This window comes from Nicotiana sylvestris, chromosome 7, assembly GCF_000393655.2.
Source record: "Nicotiana sylvestris chromosome 7, ASM39365v2, whole genome shotgun sequence".
Lineage (NCBI taxonomy): Eukaryota > Viridiplantae > Streptophyta > Magnoliopsida > Solanales > Solanaceae > Nicotiana > Nicotiana sylvestris.
Window position 1 is genome coordinate 45,832,803 of NC_091063.1, and position 17,609 is coordinate 45,850,411.

The window sequence follows — 17,609 nt, forward strand, 5'->3', positions numbered from 1 at the left end:
TCGACGCAATACCAGAGGTACTAACCAGCAAAAAGCAGGTGCAGAAGCTAACAGGGCGAATAGTCGCCTTATCAAGGTTCATTTCCCGATCCTCAGACAGATGCCACAAATTCTTCAATGTGCTGAGAAAAGACCATAGGCTGGAATGGAACGAGGAATGTGTCGACGCACTGAGAAAACTAAAAGCATATCTGTCTTCGCCACCACTACTCGTCAAAGTGGATCCAGGTGAGTGTCTGCTTGTGTATTTAGCAGTTTCTGAAGTCGCAGTAAGTGCAGTCTTGGTCCGTGAAAATAAAGGTATGCAATCTCCAATTTATTATATCAGCAAAACTTTAATCGATGCCGAGACAAGGTACTCTCACCTTGAAAAATTAGCTCTGGCACTGGTCGTGGATTCACGAAAGCTTAGACCATATTTTCAATGTTACCCTATAAAAGTGGTAACAACCTTCCCCCTAAGAGGTATCCTGCACAAACCCGAACTATTAGGTAGACTTGCCAAGTGGGCCATAGAATTAAGCGAGCACGACATAACATACCAACCGCGAACTGCAATTAAGTCGCAGGTGCTCGCCGACTTCGTCGTTGATTTCAGCACGGAGACATTGCCCAAGGCAGAACAAGAAGCACTCCGCGCTTCTACGCATACGTCGATACTCTACACTAATAGTGCCTCTAATGCCTCGGGATTGGGACTGGGACTCGTCCTCGAGGTTCATACGGACGAAGTAATTCGCTAGTCCATACGATTCCCCGAGATGACTAACAACGAGGCTGAATATGAGGCTGTTATAAATACAGTGCCCGACGACTCATCCTCCACTGTGACTCTCAACTCATTGTAAATCAAGTCACCGGGACTTTCCAAATCAAAAAGCAGAGACTACAAAGATACTAGTCAGAAATCCACAAACTGCTGCCAGAATTCGATGAATGCCGCCTCGACCAAATACCCAGGGCACAGAATATTGAAGCAAATGGCCTCGCCAAACTAGCTGTGGCCACCAGGAATATCAACTAAGAAAACGTGGTCACCCTCCTTCATTCCGCAATAGATCACGTCGAGGTACATTCTATAAACCTAACTTGGGACTGGCATAACTGCTTCATAGCCTATTTACAGGATGGAATGCTCCCGCAAGATAAAAAAGAAGCCAAAAAACTCTGGGTACAGGCAACCCGATACAGCCTAGTAAACGACGATCTCTACAAAAGAACATTCGGCGGCCCCCTAGCCAAATGTCTTGGACCACATCAAACAAGACGAGTACTGGAAGAAGTACACGAAGGGCATTGCGGCTCCCACACAGGAAATTGCACCCTCGTTCGATGCCTCATCCGCACCAGCAACTACTGGCCTACCATGAAAAAATAAGCCGCGGACTATGTTCGAAGATGTGAGCAATGTCAAAAGTATGCCCCTATGATACATCAAGCAGGAGAACTCCTCCATTCCGTCACTTCTCCATGGCCATTCATAAAATGGGGAATGGACATAGTCGGCCCCCACCCAACAGGACGAGGTAAGGTACGCTTCCTTTTGGTTTTAACTGACTACTTCTCTAAATGGGTGGAAACAGGTGCATACAATCAGATACGTGAGCAGGAGGTCATCGCCTTCATATGGAAAAAATTATATGCCGTTTTGGCATCCCAAGGAAATCAGCTGTGACAACGAACCTCAATTCGTTGGAAAAAGAACGACTGGAGTTTTTGAAAAGTGGCGCATCAAACGAATACTCTGCATGCCATATCACCCTTGGCCAATAGCCAAGCCGAGTCCTCTAATAAAGTAATATTGAACATGTTGAAAAAGAAGCTTGAGGAATCTAAAGGGTTATGGCTGAACTACTACCTGAAGTATTATGGGCATACCGCGCTACGCCAAAATCCAGCACAGGAGAAACGCCATACTCACTGGTCTATGGGACCGACGTAGTTATACCCGTCGAGGTCGGGGAGCCCAGCTTGAGATACTCCAACGAGAGCGGAACAGGCAACGACAAAAGTAGGCTACAAGATCTGGATGAAGTAGAAGAACGAAGAGACATGGCCCACATAAGAATGGTAGCCCAGAAGCAGCAAGTAGAAAGATACTACAACAAGAGAGCCAAGGTGCGACTACTCAAAGTTGGCGACTACGTCCTCAAGGCCAAAACACAAGCATCAAAAGACCCTAATGAGGGAAAATTGAGGACGAACTGGGACGGACCATATAAAATCGTAGCAGCAGCAAGCAAATAAGCGTTCTAACTAGAAACAATGGAGGGAAAACTGCTCCAAAACAACTGGAACGTCGCCTATCTCAAGTATTTCCACTTCTAAAAGGTGTCACCTATGTCGTACTCTTTTTTCCTTACCCGAGTTTTGTCCCAATCAGGTTTTCCTGGGGAGGTTTTTAATGAGGTGGCAAGGGGGACGCCTTAAGAAGCGATGTGTTGTTCATTACATCGACCCGTCAATGTGATCTCCAGATCGAAGTAATGAAGGGACTACATATAGATAATCAAATATCTATTATATGTACGGAATCAAATCTCCATTATATTTACGGAATCAAATCTCCATTATATTTACGAAATCAAATATCCATTGTAAGTGCAGAATCAGATCTCCCCTAATTGACATGTGATGTCTTCCTACGGGAATACGACCGTCTTCAAAGATTTTAAGTTCGACCTGGTTCAAACCACAATGAGATTCTACTTCGACTACAATTTGAAGCAACATCCCAATGGCCAAGGCCATCTACGACAATTTACGTTCGACCTTAGTCGAACCACAACGGGATTCTACTTTGACGACAGTTCGAAGCAACATCCCAATGGCCAAGGCCATCGACGATAATTTAAGTTCGACCTCAGTCGAACCACGACGGGATTCTACTTCGACGATAGTTCGAAGCAACATTCCAATGGCCAAGGCCATCGACGACAATTTAAGTTCGACCTCAGTCGAACCATGACGGGATTCTACTTCGATGACCGTTCGAAGCAAAATCCCAATGGCCAAGGCCATTGACGACAATTTAAGTTCGACCTTAGTCGAACCACGACGAGATTCTACTTCAATGACAGTTCGAAGTAACATCCCAATGGCCAAGGCCATGGACGACAATTTAAGTTCGGCCTCAATTGAACCACGACGGGATTCAACTTCGACGACAGTTCGAAGCAACATCCCAATGGCCAAGGCCACCGACGACAATTTAAGTTCAACCTCAGTCGAACCACGACGGGATTCTACTTCGACGATAGTTCGAAGCAACATCCCAATGGCTAAGGCCATCGATGATGATTTAAGTTTGACCTCAGTCGAACCACGATGGGATTCTACTTCGACTACAGTTCGAAGAAACATCCCAATGGCCAAGGCCATCGACGACAATTTAAGTTCGACCTCAATTGAACCACGACGGGATTCTACTTCGATGACAGTTCGAAGCAACATCCCAATGGCCAAGGCCATCGACGAAAATATCAGATCGACCTCGTTCGAGCCACGACGGGATTCTACTTCGACGACAGTTCGAAGCAACATCCCAATGGCTAAGGCCATCGACGACAATTTAAGTTCGACCTCGTTCGAACCATGACGGGATTCTACTTCGACGACAGTCGAAGCGACATCCCAATAGCCAAGGGTGTCAATATCATGTGCGATAAAATGCAAAGAAAAAACAACAAACGAATAAACAAGCCGACAAAAGTAAATTTTACATTACAGCAAAATATCATTTACATTCACCCCTACAAACAGGCCCAAGTATGACCCGTGCAAAAATTCCTAAACAAAAGTAAATACAAACCAAGACTACACATCATCCTCAATGGGGTAAGCGCCTTCATACCACGAATCTGAAGTAAGGCGATTCGCGTCATTAGAATTGAAGCCTTCCTCCTTAGGTGTGCGAGGGGTCGTACCCGTATGACTCACGAGCTACACGAGCTTCGGCATGCACAACCTGAACCTCCGCCTCTGTAGCCCTACCTTCGTCGTGAAAAGCCTTATACACGTCAAGCCGAGCCTCCGCATGGACCCACAACTCGTACAAACGGCGGGGCACGTCCGAATCAGCTGAGGCACGAGACATAGAAGGCTGAGAACATCGACTTGCCTCCTCCACCCTCAGCGAGGCCATTTGTCCTTTCAATGCGGCCAACTCCGTTTCCAGCTCCTTGACACGCCCTTCGAGCCCTGCAACTTGACGACCAGAGGCTTCCCTCTCCCCAGTCAGTTCTGACTTGGAAATACGGAGGGCATCCTCCAAAGATACCGAGTCATAAATAGCTGCTGCTTACGTTCATCTCACCCTTGAGCCCCACAATCTCCGCTACCTTAGCACTCAACTAGGCGATCAAATCGGACACCTTCAGCTGTAAGTCGGCATTCTCAGCCATCACCCCTGGCTCAATTCGAACTCGTCCTCCTTCGCCTTAAGGGAGGCCTCCAGTTCACTATTACGGGCGACCGCCTTCACAAGCACCTCGTCCCTCTCCTTCAACTCCTCTATCTTGCGCTCCAATTGGTCCTCCCATTGCTTGAGCCCCTCACGAAACACCTGGAACTCAGGATCCTGATGATAGATGTTGGACATCGCCCGATGCTTAGCACGATACTACTGATACTTGGACGGCATCTTCTCATAAAGGCCCGTCCTTTTTCTCTCATGACGCTATCTCTCCACCTCCAGGACGAGGGTCTGAAAAAAGAGAAGGGCAGAAGTTAGAAGCAAAATGCAAAACGATGATTATCGCACCAATCCAACGACAAAAAGAGAAGGAAAGGCACCTACCTGCAGGGCCATACCAACGACCTTCTGAGATAACTCCACGTCGCTCATTGCTCCAAGCATCTCGCTTTCAGGAGCGACACATAGAGGAGCAAGGGTCGACGCCACCTACTCGCTGTTCAGAAGCATGTTGTAGTTCCCCGGTACTACCATATGACGATCGGACCCGTCCATCCTAACCTCTACATGGGTATGGCGACCCACAGATTCATTAACATCCTCTGGGTCGATATTCGAACCAGAGCCGTCACCCTCGACACGAGGCCCTCCGACATTAGACGATGCACCACCTTCAATGGAGCGCACTGAACCGGCTCCCGACCAACTCCCTCCACTTGGGGGGATCTCCCCGACAAAAATGGCATCGGCCATAAATACGGGCACCGGGGCTGTCCGGGATGCCCTGCTGCCGTCGGCGTCCGTAGCCGCTCCCTTCCCCAGTTCTAGCCTCCTCATTTTTCTCTTCAACGGCTCATCCCTATCGGATGATCCATCCAAAGGATGTGAGGTTGGTACCGAATAAGCCTCTTCCCTCGTGGCCACAGTTCGAGATGAATCTCCCAGTTGAATAGGTTGAGGACGACCCTCCCGAACAGACTCACACAAGATTAATCGCGTGTCCGCAGTAGCAACGACTTATCTAAAGGCAGAAACTGGCGCCCTCCGTCTAGAAGCTCCCCGACCTATTATCACAAAGGGTCGTACTATTAAGCGAGGTCGCATGGCCAACAAGGCAGTGAGTCAAATATTTACCTGAGGAAACCCTAGGGCTATAACGCTGCACGAAGGCAGGCCAAGTCCGAGTTTCTACCGCATGAGGCAACAAGCGGGCTACCCAATCCTTAATACCCACAATAGGGCAAGGTGGACGGCCCATAGCTACAAAACGACGAGTAAGTAAAAGTTACGATAATTACAGAAGAGAGGGGAACATAATAAACGACGGCACTTACGGGTTCCGTTCCATCGCTCCGCAAAACCTGGCGAAGTCAGAAACGACGTGTTCGGTCTTGATAAAGAAATACTTGTGCCAAAACTTACGGCTTGCCCGATCGTTCGTCCCGACCACCAGCCCTTTCGTACCACAAAGTCTCAAATGCACCATGGTACCCCTGAGGAAACCGGGCGTGAATAGGTGCAAAAGATGATGGACAGAGACACTACACTCCGCCAACTCTGCATACTTAGTCAATAGTAGAAGCACCTTAAGCGTGTACGACGAAAACTGTGCTGGGCAAACCTGGTAAAATCTATAGAATTCCTCCACTAAAGGGAATAGAGGAAGGGTGTAGCCGATCATGAAAGGATACTCGTAGAAAGCACAGTACCTAGGTCTGTGGACGTCAACGTAATCTTTCCCCACCGGAATCATCTCTACATGGGCGGGAATACCATACTTTATACGGAGGGCATCAAGATGAACCGCTCCGTCTCAGAAAATACGGGGTTTGGAGTAGGGGGTGGATCTTTGAGGAAATCACTCCGAGACAAGGGATGCCTCAGTAGTAGCTCATCCACCGTAAGAGGGCTGTCACCTTCTTCTACCACCACTCCTCCGCTGCCGGAAATAGGCACTGTGGATGATGGGGTGACTTCAGGAACCTTTTCGCTAGTACGACGAGACCTCGATATAGTATCGTTTAAAGAAGTAGCAACACAAAGGGAGTAAAAAAAGAAGAAACTTCCGGTGAAGAATGGAAACAGAAGCAGGAGGATATAAGAACAAAATGAAGAAGACTGAGCTATCAAGAGAGAAATGGCTAAATTTTTTCAAAAAATAAACCCCTAATCTATTTATAGGGTTGGGTGGCACCAGAACCGAGGCGGTTGGCCTCAAATCGGCGCAAGAATCAAAGCGCCAAACCGTCAGTCCTTGCCTCGAAAATTCGCGTAATGATGACGCACGTAAAGCTGACATCACCCCCGGGTAGCGTGTACTCTTTGGGGCTTCGCTGAATGTGATAGCCACCTCTCGTTGGCCACGTCGTAACGTTCCAACGGGTCAAATCTCTCCCAAAGAAGGCATAGCGTCCGCTCATCAAGGATGCACCCGGTCGCAACCCCGACGAGCAGAGGGACTAACTGTATGGGTCTGAATTTGACCGACCACGATCTACAGTAAGCACGATAAACGACCGAGCATTCGCGAGTCGACGCCCAGAGGGATACGACCTTGTGGTAAAAGAAGGAACAATACGACCTCGGCAGTAGAGTAAGCCCATTAGGAGATATGGAAAATATTCCTCAAAAGATTCTTGACATTTCGTTTCTACGGTTGGAAGGAATTCCTCAGTATATAAGAGGGATGAGAGCCTTGTAACAGGTAATGAACACTTTGTAAAACTCACCAACCTTGAAAGAAAAGAAAGTTTACAATTCTCTTCCCTATTATTATCATCCTAGAGTTTATTATCTTCAGCTACAATTTACCCCTTCATCTTTAATTAATTTGTTCAAAAAATATTTTAATATCTTTTGAGTCAAACATTTCTAATATTAAAATTATTTTAATTTTAAAAAAAAACAATATTTGAAGTAACTTCACAATTTAGATGCTTTGATTCGCCTCTGAGAAGTTTTTGCCATTAGACAAGATTCGCCAATTCACTCACCCCCTTTCCTAAGTACAGGATGTATATTAATTAAATATTTTGTAAAGTTTACATGCCATTTTGTTGTAATTCCACGTGTCAGTATTATATATATTTATTATATTCTAGAAGTTACTGCATTTATTTTTTAATCTATTGTAAGACAATAATCTGTAAGCGTATATTACAGACAATAATCTGTAAGCGTAAATATATTACTTATAATTTTGGTTATATTTGTGGGGTATTTGTATGTTGACATATTCTTAGTACCACAATATCCGTTTTATGTCGTTTCATGACTCATCTGATTTGCATTTGGCACACAGATATAATTAAAAGACAGGTTTTTCTATATATGATTTTTTCTTGCTGTTATGATGTGCTAGAAAACAGTGATTCAATTATTTATTCCCACAAGAAACCATTTGCGGATTAGTATAATCCTAACTTATCAATACGTCATTGTATAGCTAAAAACATGAATACAACATTTTTTTTAGTAGAATCTTACTCAATGCTGATGTCTTGTCCTCTCTTTTAACAAGTTGTTATTTTAATGAGGATAAGGAAGACAACTTTTGATTTTTGACTACGTAGAAAGTACTGAATAAGTAGTCCCACTATGAATGGTTGTAACTAATTAAGAAACCTAAAATACCTAAATGAAACACATGCCTATTTCTTATTGTCAATCTACTTTTCTAGGAGTATTAATTAATATAATAAAAATATCTAGAGTGCTTAAATAGTCAAATTAAACTTACCATGGAGTATTCTCCAGGCATTGCTTTTGCAGCTGTGATCCCTGTAATTGTTTATTAGAAGTCCAACTCATAAGACCAAAGAAAAAAATGAAGCCCAAGGTAGGTAACCTTTCAGATATTTTCTTTTTCAAATGGTTAATAAAAATGTCTCCGTTAAAAAAATTATTAAAAAACTTTTAATCTGAGAGACTGCCTTTTTTTTTTTTTAAACTTCAAATACTAGTAACTTTTCTCCTTTTCTAGAATCCAAATTAAGAGTCGGATGTAGCCTAGAGCCTATAGTTACATTTGAACTCGTAACTTTTAATCGGAGTATATATATATATATACTAGGTTTGGACCCATAGTTTTAACAGTATAATGAGGTTAGTACAAATTTAAATTCAGTAATTTTAAATTCTGAGTCTGCCTCTGCCTATATTAATATTCATATTATTCGAGACTTAAACAAGTATAGATTAAGTCAAACAAGTATAAATGTTAGACATTTCAAAATTTACTTTTTCGACTTGAATTTTAGGGATTTTTATAGAAATAATCTATCATACTCATTGTTTACTTTTTTTAACCATATATATATATATATATATATATATATATATATATATATATATATATAGAGAGAGAGAGAGAGAGAGAGAGAGAGAGAGAGAGAGAGAGAGAGAGAGAGAGAGAGCGGGGGAGGGTCTGATTTACCCCTCTACTATCATAAATGAGCCTTATTTATCCTCCGTTTAAGTTTTTTAATAAAAATATCCCTACCATTATACATTAAATGCATATTTATTCCTTACACGTTAAAAATACTCTCCCAGCTTTTAAAATCCACGTGGCATTCCCTTATTGGACTAACTGACCCGCCCCATTTTTTTTAATTCAAACCCGCCCGATCCCAGCAACAAACCTATACCCACCCATCCATTAAAAAATCTTTTTTTTTTCATCTGACTATATCTTTCTCTCTCTATCTCCTTCAACTTACCAAGGGTCTGTAAGTTTTTGGAGGTTATAATTTTGCATCCAACAGTCCATCAAACTGAATAGTCCATCAAACTGAATTCTCAAGTTTTCTAAGTTAAGCAATATGTAGTTGATTTTAGTTTTTGTGCGGTGGATTTCTATTATGAACTTTGCAGTTATCTTTATTTGTTTTAAGCAATATGCAGTTGATTTTAGTTGAAGTTTGTATGGTGGATTTCCACTATGAACTTTGCAGTTATCTTTGTTTGTATTAAGCAATATGCAGTTGATTTTAGTTGAAGTTTGTACTCCTATTATTTTAGTATTGCACTTCCTAGAATTAATATTTTTGTTTTATCCCATTTCGTCTCTTCACTCTGCGGGATCTAATTTTATGTTCGCATCATTTTGTTGATTATTGTTTACCATTATATTAACTTCTTTTGGTAAATGCAAGTATCAATTACCATACTTCATCTAAAAACTATTCAAATTTATCCTAGAGAAAGGGGCACATGAAAAGAAAATCATAGTTCTCTGTTTACTTAGAATTTTGCAACAAAGCAACACATTCACTAGAAAATATAGAGAATAATATTAAAACATCACTACATGAAAAAAAGATAGTCAGATAAAAAAAAGATAGTCAAATAAAAAAAAAGGCTTCTTGATGAAGGAGATAGAGAGAGAAGGAACTAGTCAGATGAAAAAAAAAAAGTTTTTTTAACACATGGGTGGGTGTAGTTTTGTTGCAGGGATCGGGTGAGTTTGAATTAAAAAATGGGGAGAGTCAGTTGGTCCAATAAGGGGATGCCATGTGAATTTTAAAATCTGGGAGGGTATTTTTAACGTGTAAGGGATAAATATGCACCAAATATATAATTGTAGGGATATTTTTGTTAGAAAACTTAAACGAGGGATAAATAAGGCCCATTTATGATAGTAGAGGGACAAATCAGACCCTTAATCGTATAAAAAAAATCAGAAAGAATGTTGTAAAGAATTTAAAGATAAAAATACATGTTGTAAGATTAAAGAAGAATCTAAAACCTTAATACTAGAAGAAAATGAAGACAAAGATATATTAGAAAAAGACTATACTTCAATAGATATCGAAACAAAATTATATAATTTAAAACAGGAATACAAATAATAGATAAGATTCCTACTAGTGCAGAAGTAGGAACAGAAGTGGAAAATAATCCATTTCAAAAAAGACCTTACTCATTTGGAGCCTCTTTGTGATCATTTCAAAAGGACTTAATTTTTCCTCTGCAACCTGCGTTCTGTTTAATTTGACATAGGCCTCTATGTTAGCCTGTATTTGTTGGATTAACTCTTCACCAAATAACTTCCCTTGCTGGTTGGACTGGAGTAATTTTGTCCAAAACTTATGATAAAAGATTCTATTTAAACAGGGAATTCCTTCACTGGTATAACCAACTTGTACATCCCATTTCATTATCCATGGGATAGAAAATTCTATGAAAAAGTACATGGCAGCAATGCCCTCATAAAAGATATTATCCTTTTGTAGTGAAATGATTTTGGGAGATATATCTACCCATTGAGAATATTATCCCTACTGATACTAACATCATTAACTCTATTATTTTCTCTAATTTGAGATGTGGATGTTCTAGATGAAAAATCTACCACATAATCTATTGGAGAAATATATGAAGAATTTGATCTAGTTAGTCTTGATGATAAACTGATATTATCAGTTTGATCGGGTTCATTGAACCTGATTTTAACAGTGTCATCTGAGGTTTATTCTATTTATGTAACCTCAGTATTACCAGTATTTCGAGGTGCAACAACTTCCTCTATGACCCATTCTTTAGGGAAATCAATTTCATCCCATTTGATAGGTCTTCTGGTGGTTACTTTGGATCTACCACAGTTGTTTTTTATAAGAATAATTTCGTTTTTGAAATCCATAATTTTGCACATAAGATTTAAAGTATATAAAGATTTGTAATAAATCCTATAACAGATGCATATGACTTCTGTATCAAGCAAATAATCATAACCATGTAATTTAATGCTAAGTATTAAAGCATTTAAAGAATTCTCATCATTAAGAGAAATCTGCAAGTTAGGATAAGCATTAAAATAAACAGGGCCATAGGCCAAACTGGTTTGCACAGTCCCTATGAGAGATTTTTTCCAGTTTTGGTGTCTGCCATCTCTGAGAGCTGCTATAAAGCTTTCAGGTAAGCCTCTTAAAGTAAGTGGCTTAAAGACGACTTGTATTACGCCTATATGCATGAATCTATGTGAATCCCTATAAGGGTCTAAATCACTTTCAGATAATAATCTGAACGTAGCAAGGCCACTATCTACAGTGATAATCTCTTCAGTAGTTTAACTACTTATTTTAAACCTATTCTTTCGAAGGTACCTAATTGGTATATTACCTTAGGTTTGACTAATGGGATAGTCCACTTATTAAGTAGGTCTAATTGTTGAGGTAACTCATACTCCTCTCAGTTCGCCATTGATATATCTTCCAAGAAGAAGAAATCCCATAAAAATGATTTTAAAAGGAAAAAGGGTTCGCTGGAGAAACGACATGAAAAGACCGAACATCCGTTATACAAGGAATTCATGGATTTTATACAATCCAAGAAAGATGAAGGTACATCATCTAATGTACCAACCTATTCCTCAGTTATATCAGAGAATAGTAATGAAAATTTTGAGTTTTATACTCAAAAAGAAACAAAAGGGTTAATAATTCTTTTGGAACAGTCCGACCTTAAATGGAAGGATAACCCTTGGCAAATAATGGCCAGATATTTTGATACAGCGTCATACACTACTCCTGCTTATAAATATAGGATGCACTATGAGATTATACTCTCAACAATAGGATTTGCTGAAATTCAGCACTTTTATCCTGCTAATACCAGAAAAAAGGGGCTACAGGATCGCTTCCAATTAGGGCTCAGGAATGAATTACAAGAACACCAGTCCTGGCCAGATACTAACCTCTACAGTAAACCTTAAACCATGAGGCTCCTCACAACCCTTCAACGGCCACCTGCCTAAATGGGTTTACGAGCCCCACCGTTTAGGTTGGCCTAACCAAGGTCTACTATCGAGATTGGTAACTGCCTGGTCTATATAGTTCTTAACCCAAAACCCTATCGGGTTGACACAGTAAACTCCTAACTACCAAACATGCATAGTAAATAACCTTCGAGAATCAAGTTTAACACTTACCTGTTTAACCTATCATTTAGGCTAACAGTACTGCAAAAATAGAAGAGGGAAGGAGAAGAACAGTACCAGACCAGAGACCCTTAGTTGTGGCCAAGCGACCTTTTTGATTTTATTTCAAAATGGAAAATATTACAGAAGGGGTTCTTTACAAGTAGAGAGAGAGACTAGAGAGAAGGCAGATCTAATACTTTGGCTAACGCCTGCCTCTAAAGAATGGAAAATGATCCTTATATAATGGATCAACCTACAAACAAACAAAACTAAAAAGTAGAACTGGCCGACAAAATAATTACAGGTGTGGCAGACAAGATAAAAAGATAAAATCCTATAATTACAAACAGAAAAATTGCTTTATAAAAGCAGATTCCCTTCAATAATGGAGGGACCCTTTACTTTATTAAAGTTGTCTTTATTACCCCAATAATTTATCTGATGGGGCCTTCAATAATTCAGACTTTGCTTTTCCTTTTGTCGTTTTTCTCCGAAGATTCTTCGGCATTTTCCTTCAGCTTTGTAAGGAAATCTTCAATTTCTTCAATATTGATTTCTGTGTCCGAGGGGCTCTGCGCTTCACCTGCTAGACATACTTAATCATTTGAAGTACTTCCAATGGAGGCCATAGAGATATCATCTCTGATTGTTGTTTCAAATTTGTTTGCTAGATCCTTTTTATTTCTTCGAAGTACGAGCAAGGATCTCTTTCTTCGATATAGCCCCTTTCTTCATTTGGAGCCTCTTTGTGATCATTTCAAAAGGACTTAATTTTTCCTCTGCAACCTGTGTTCTGTCTAAGACATATGCCTCTATTTTAGCCTGTATTTGTTCGATTAACTCTTCACCATATAACTTCCTTTGCTGGTTGGACTGGAGTAATTTTGTCCAAAACTTATGATAAAAGATTCTATTTAAACAGGGAATTTCTTCACTGGTATAAACAACTTGTACATCGCATTTCATTATCTATGTGATAGAAAATTCTATGAAAAAGTACATGGCAGCAATGCCCTTATAAAAGATATTATCTTTTTGTAGTGAAATAATTTTGGGAGATATATCTACCCATTGAGAATTTAAGCTTTTAAATAGGCTTGGAAGAATTTCTAATGATGGACCGTATAACTTCCACCATTTGAAAAACCACTTTGGAATTTGCTGTCCGAACATATTAGGACAGAGTTTAATAAACCAAGAATGTTTTCTATTAGGATTTTCATAAAGGAAAGTTTTATTAAAACTCTCTACATAGTCCCAATAATTAAATTTGACAAAATTTTTTTGGTCAGGATGTGTATATTCACGATCCTTGAGGGTACTGATACCCCATTCATCAGAAGGTATAACTTTTTTAATAATGATCTTTGAAAAACTATAAGTTTTTCTGGTATTAGCAGGATAAAAGTGCTGAATTTCAGCAGATCCTGTTATTGAGAGTATAATCTCATAGTGCATCCTGTATTTATAAGCAGGAGTAGCGTATGACGCTGTATCAAAATACCTGGCCATTATTTGCCAAGGGTTATCCTTCCATTTAAGGTCAGATTGTTCCAAAAGAATTATTAACCCTTTTGTTTATTTTTGAGTATAAAACTCAAAATTTTCATTACTATCCTCTGATATAACTGAGGAATAGGTTGATACCTTAGATGATGTACCTTCATCTTTCTTGGATTGTATAAAATCCATAAATTCCTTGTATAACGGATTTTCGGTATTACCTTGTGTCAGATTAGTGGCTATTAGCCTTTGATTTCCGATTTGGGCGAGAGTATTACTCTCTCTATTATTAGTAGATGCCCTTTCTCTTCCTCGTTGCCGAGGAGGTCTGTATACAGGCCTCATAATCTGTAGAGACAAATGGAGAACTATTAGTTCAAATATTCTCTTGTAAGAAAATCAGGAAGGGTATTATCAGACCCTTTTTTGTATATAATTTCGAAATCAAAAGGGGCTAATAAAGCTTGCCACCTTGCAAACATTTGTTTAGAAACATCATGTTTAAAATCTTTATTAAAGATAAATTTTGCTGCTTGGCAATCAGTCTTAATCAAAAAAATTTGATTATATAAATTAGCCTGAAATTTCATAACACATTTGACAATAGCAAGAATTTCTTTAGCAACAGTCGCATAATTTTTCTGGGAGTCATTCCATTTACCAGAATAAAACTGAACAAGATATTCTTATTTATCTACTGGAGAACATTGTTTTAATATCCCGCCATAACCAATATCAGAGGCATCAATTTCCACAACCTTTGCCCAGGTGGGATTGACGTGAGTCAAACAGGGAAGGTTATTAACCTTTTCTTGACTGCTTCAATATGACTGTCAGTCCAAGCTTTAGGGTTCTTCTTTAGTCTTTCATAAAGAAGAGCAGTATCTTTAGCAAGGTCCTTTATAAAAGGAGAAATATAATTTAAGCTTCCTAGAAATCTCTGAAGCTGGGTTTTATCAGTAATTATACCAGGGAACTTAGAAGCAAATTCAATACTTCTACTTATAGGAATAATCCTACCCTTCTCAATGTTATGACCCAAAAATCTAACAGAAGTTTGGAAAATCGTCATTTTTGGTTTTGATATAACTAAACCATTTTGAATAATAATCTTTTTGAACAAATCTAAATGTTTGAAATGAGATTCTATATTTTTTGAAAATACTAGAATATCATCAATATAAATAATTATGAACTCCGTATAAGAAAGGAAAATATCATTCATAGTTTTTTGAAATTCAGAGGGAGCATTTTTCAAACCAAAGGACATAACATTCCATTCATATTGACCCATTGGCACATTGAAAGCAGTTTTGTATCTATCTGATTCAGATATCTGAATTTGACAATAACCTGATTTTAAATCAAATTTGGAAAATGTAATGGCATCATGTAATCTATCTAATAAATCTTTTTTATTAGGAATAGGATATCTAATCCATTTTAACACCTTATTAAGGTGTTTGTAATTAATGACTAATCTAGGAACTCCTCGTTCCGGTTCAGCATGCTTATTAACATAAAAAGCAGTACAAGACCATTTGGACTTTGAGGGTCTAATTAAACCCTTTTGTTGTAAGGAATCAATTTCCTTTTTGCATAACTCCAAATACTCAGAGTTCATCTGACAAGGTTGAGCCTTGGTAGGGATATTATCCTCAGAAAAGTCTTCTTCATAAGGAAGACTTATAATATGCTTTTTTCTACTCCAAAATTGATTCGAATGGTCACCACAAATAGAAGTAGAAAATTGGTTTTTGAGAAAATTAATTTTTCTACTAACTTAGGATATTTTAAATCTTGTTCAATCGTAATGGAACAAATTTCATTTTTCAAAAATTCAATTTGATTGATTTTTGAAGAAATATTATTAGAAATAATCTCATTCAAAAAGTGATACTTTTACTATTGTAAGTACCAGTAAAACTTTTTGTATCCCAATATAAAAAGACATTAATTTAATAAAAAATGGGACACCAAGTATTACATCCCTATCAATGTCTTTTACCAAAACAAAGCTTTCAGGAATGCATGTGTCCTGTTGGAAATATAAGCCCTAGGTAATTTATATGAAATACCCATTGCACCACCACTAGCATTTTTTAAACGATGAGTGGTTTTATGAAAATATCTGGAGGGTATTACTCCTTCTTTTATACAATTTAAATCTGCTCCACTATCAAATAAAGCAACAAACTCTTTTTTGAAATTGTAGTCAATTAAAAGAGTTATTTTTATTTAAAACTTTTGGGTAATAAAATATTGCAATTTTTTTAAAAATTCATCTTCAGGAAAATCCCTTACTGCCAGTAAAGTATTAGCAGTTTTCTCTTCTGAAGAACTAGCAATATTATCTACCTCAGTAATCTTAACACTGGGATCTGTATTAATCACCACAGAATTTTCTAATCTGAAAATCCTTTCATCTAAGTCTACATTTGAAGCCTTTAATTCCGAGATTTCTTTCTTGAGATAATTTATCTCAATACTTAAATCTTGGATAGTAGCAAGCCTTTCAGGCTGAAACTTGTTTTTCACCATTTTTCTTATTTCAGACATGGTGTAAGGTCCTTTTTGAGATGGAATATTTTTCACCTCTGTTCCTACTTCTGCACTAGTAGGAATCTTATCTATTAGTTGGGATCTTAATTTAGGGTCTTTAATAACCCTTAAAAGATCAATCAAATTTTTGTTAGATAGAACATTGATCTTCAAGTCTCTAAATTGGGAGTAAATATTAAAAAATTCATAGTCGGTATTATAACAATGATTTGAGCATTGTTCCTTATTACAGGACTCTTGCTCTTCTTCAGAAGATGAAGTATAACTTTCTTCATGAAGGACCCTTAGGTCTTCATTTGTTAATGAAGAACCTTCATCAGTGTCAGATATTTCTGGAGAAGAATTTAAAAGAATCTTACATAAAGAATCTTTGATATGATCATCTAAATCAAGTTCCTTGATCTTGTCCTTGATTTTACAATCCTTAGCGTAATGACCTACTCTACCACATTTATAACAGGCCTGAGGGTTTGGATTTAATAAAACTCTTTCTAGCTTTATGAAAAGCCTTTCTTCTTCGGGTCTTTTCATGTCGTTTCTCCGGCGAACCCTTTTTCCTTTTAAAATCCTTTTTATGGGATTTCTTCTTCTTGGAAGATATATCAATGGCGAACTGTTCACATTCACCTAATTGCTGTCTCTCTGTGAGACGATGTTTCTTAATTTGTTGGTTTATCTTGATCTCATTACACAGAGTTAAACCTTCCTGAGTGCATACACTAAATAGTTTACCATATGAGTAATTATTATAATCAATACTCATTCCTGTGCCTCTAAGAACATTTCGAATCCTTTCAGCAAATAAGGGCGGGAGTCCATCTATGAATTTAGACTTCCAATGAGTACTATTACTCTCTGGTAATTCCATCACTCTGGATAAGAAAACATCTTTATACCATCGAAAAGATTTGAGGGTTTTACACTTCAAATTCTGGAGCATCGTTCTAATGGTCTCACTATTATCAAACCATCTTCCAGAAAAGTGTTCGATGATATTCATGACTAAACAATAGACTAAGTTTTGAACAGTCTTATCATCTTCAGTCTTGGTTGCGTTCATTATTTGAAAATGCTGGTCATGAGTGAGATAATTATCCCACCAGTCTTTTAGCTGACCAGTAAATCCGGCAATAATCATTTTTCCAATTGCCCTATTTGTATTCTTATTAACCTTACAGATAGTACTGTACATAAGCATTCTATGTACTG

The 17,609-nt window shown here is 38.5% G+C and overlaps 1 protein-coding gene across 1 annotated transcript; it reads left to right on the forward strand.

The window, feature by feature from the left end:
• Positions 1–1,842: 1,842 nt before the first annotated feature.
• LOC138873075 (uncharacterized) lies at positions 1,843–2,247 on the forward strand. The gene has a single exon (XM_070151510.1). The coding sequence runs from the start codon at positions 1,843–1,845 to the stop codon at positions 2,245–2,247; it is 405 nt and encodes a 134-aa protein (XP_070007611.1).
• The last annotated feature ends 15,362 nt before the right edge of the window (positions 2,248–17,609 follow it).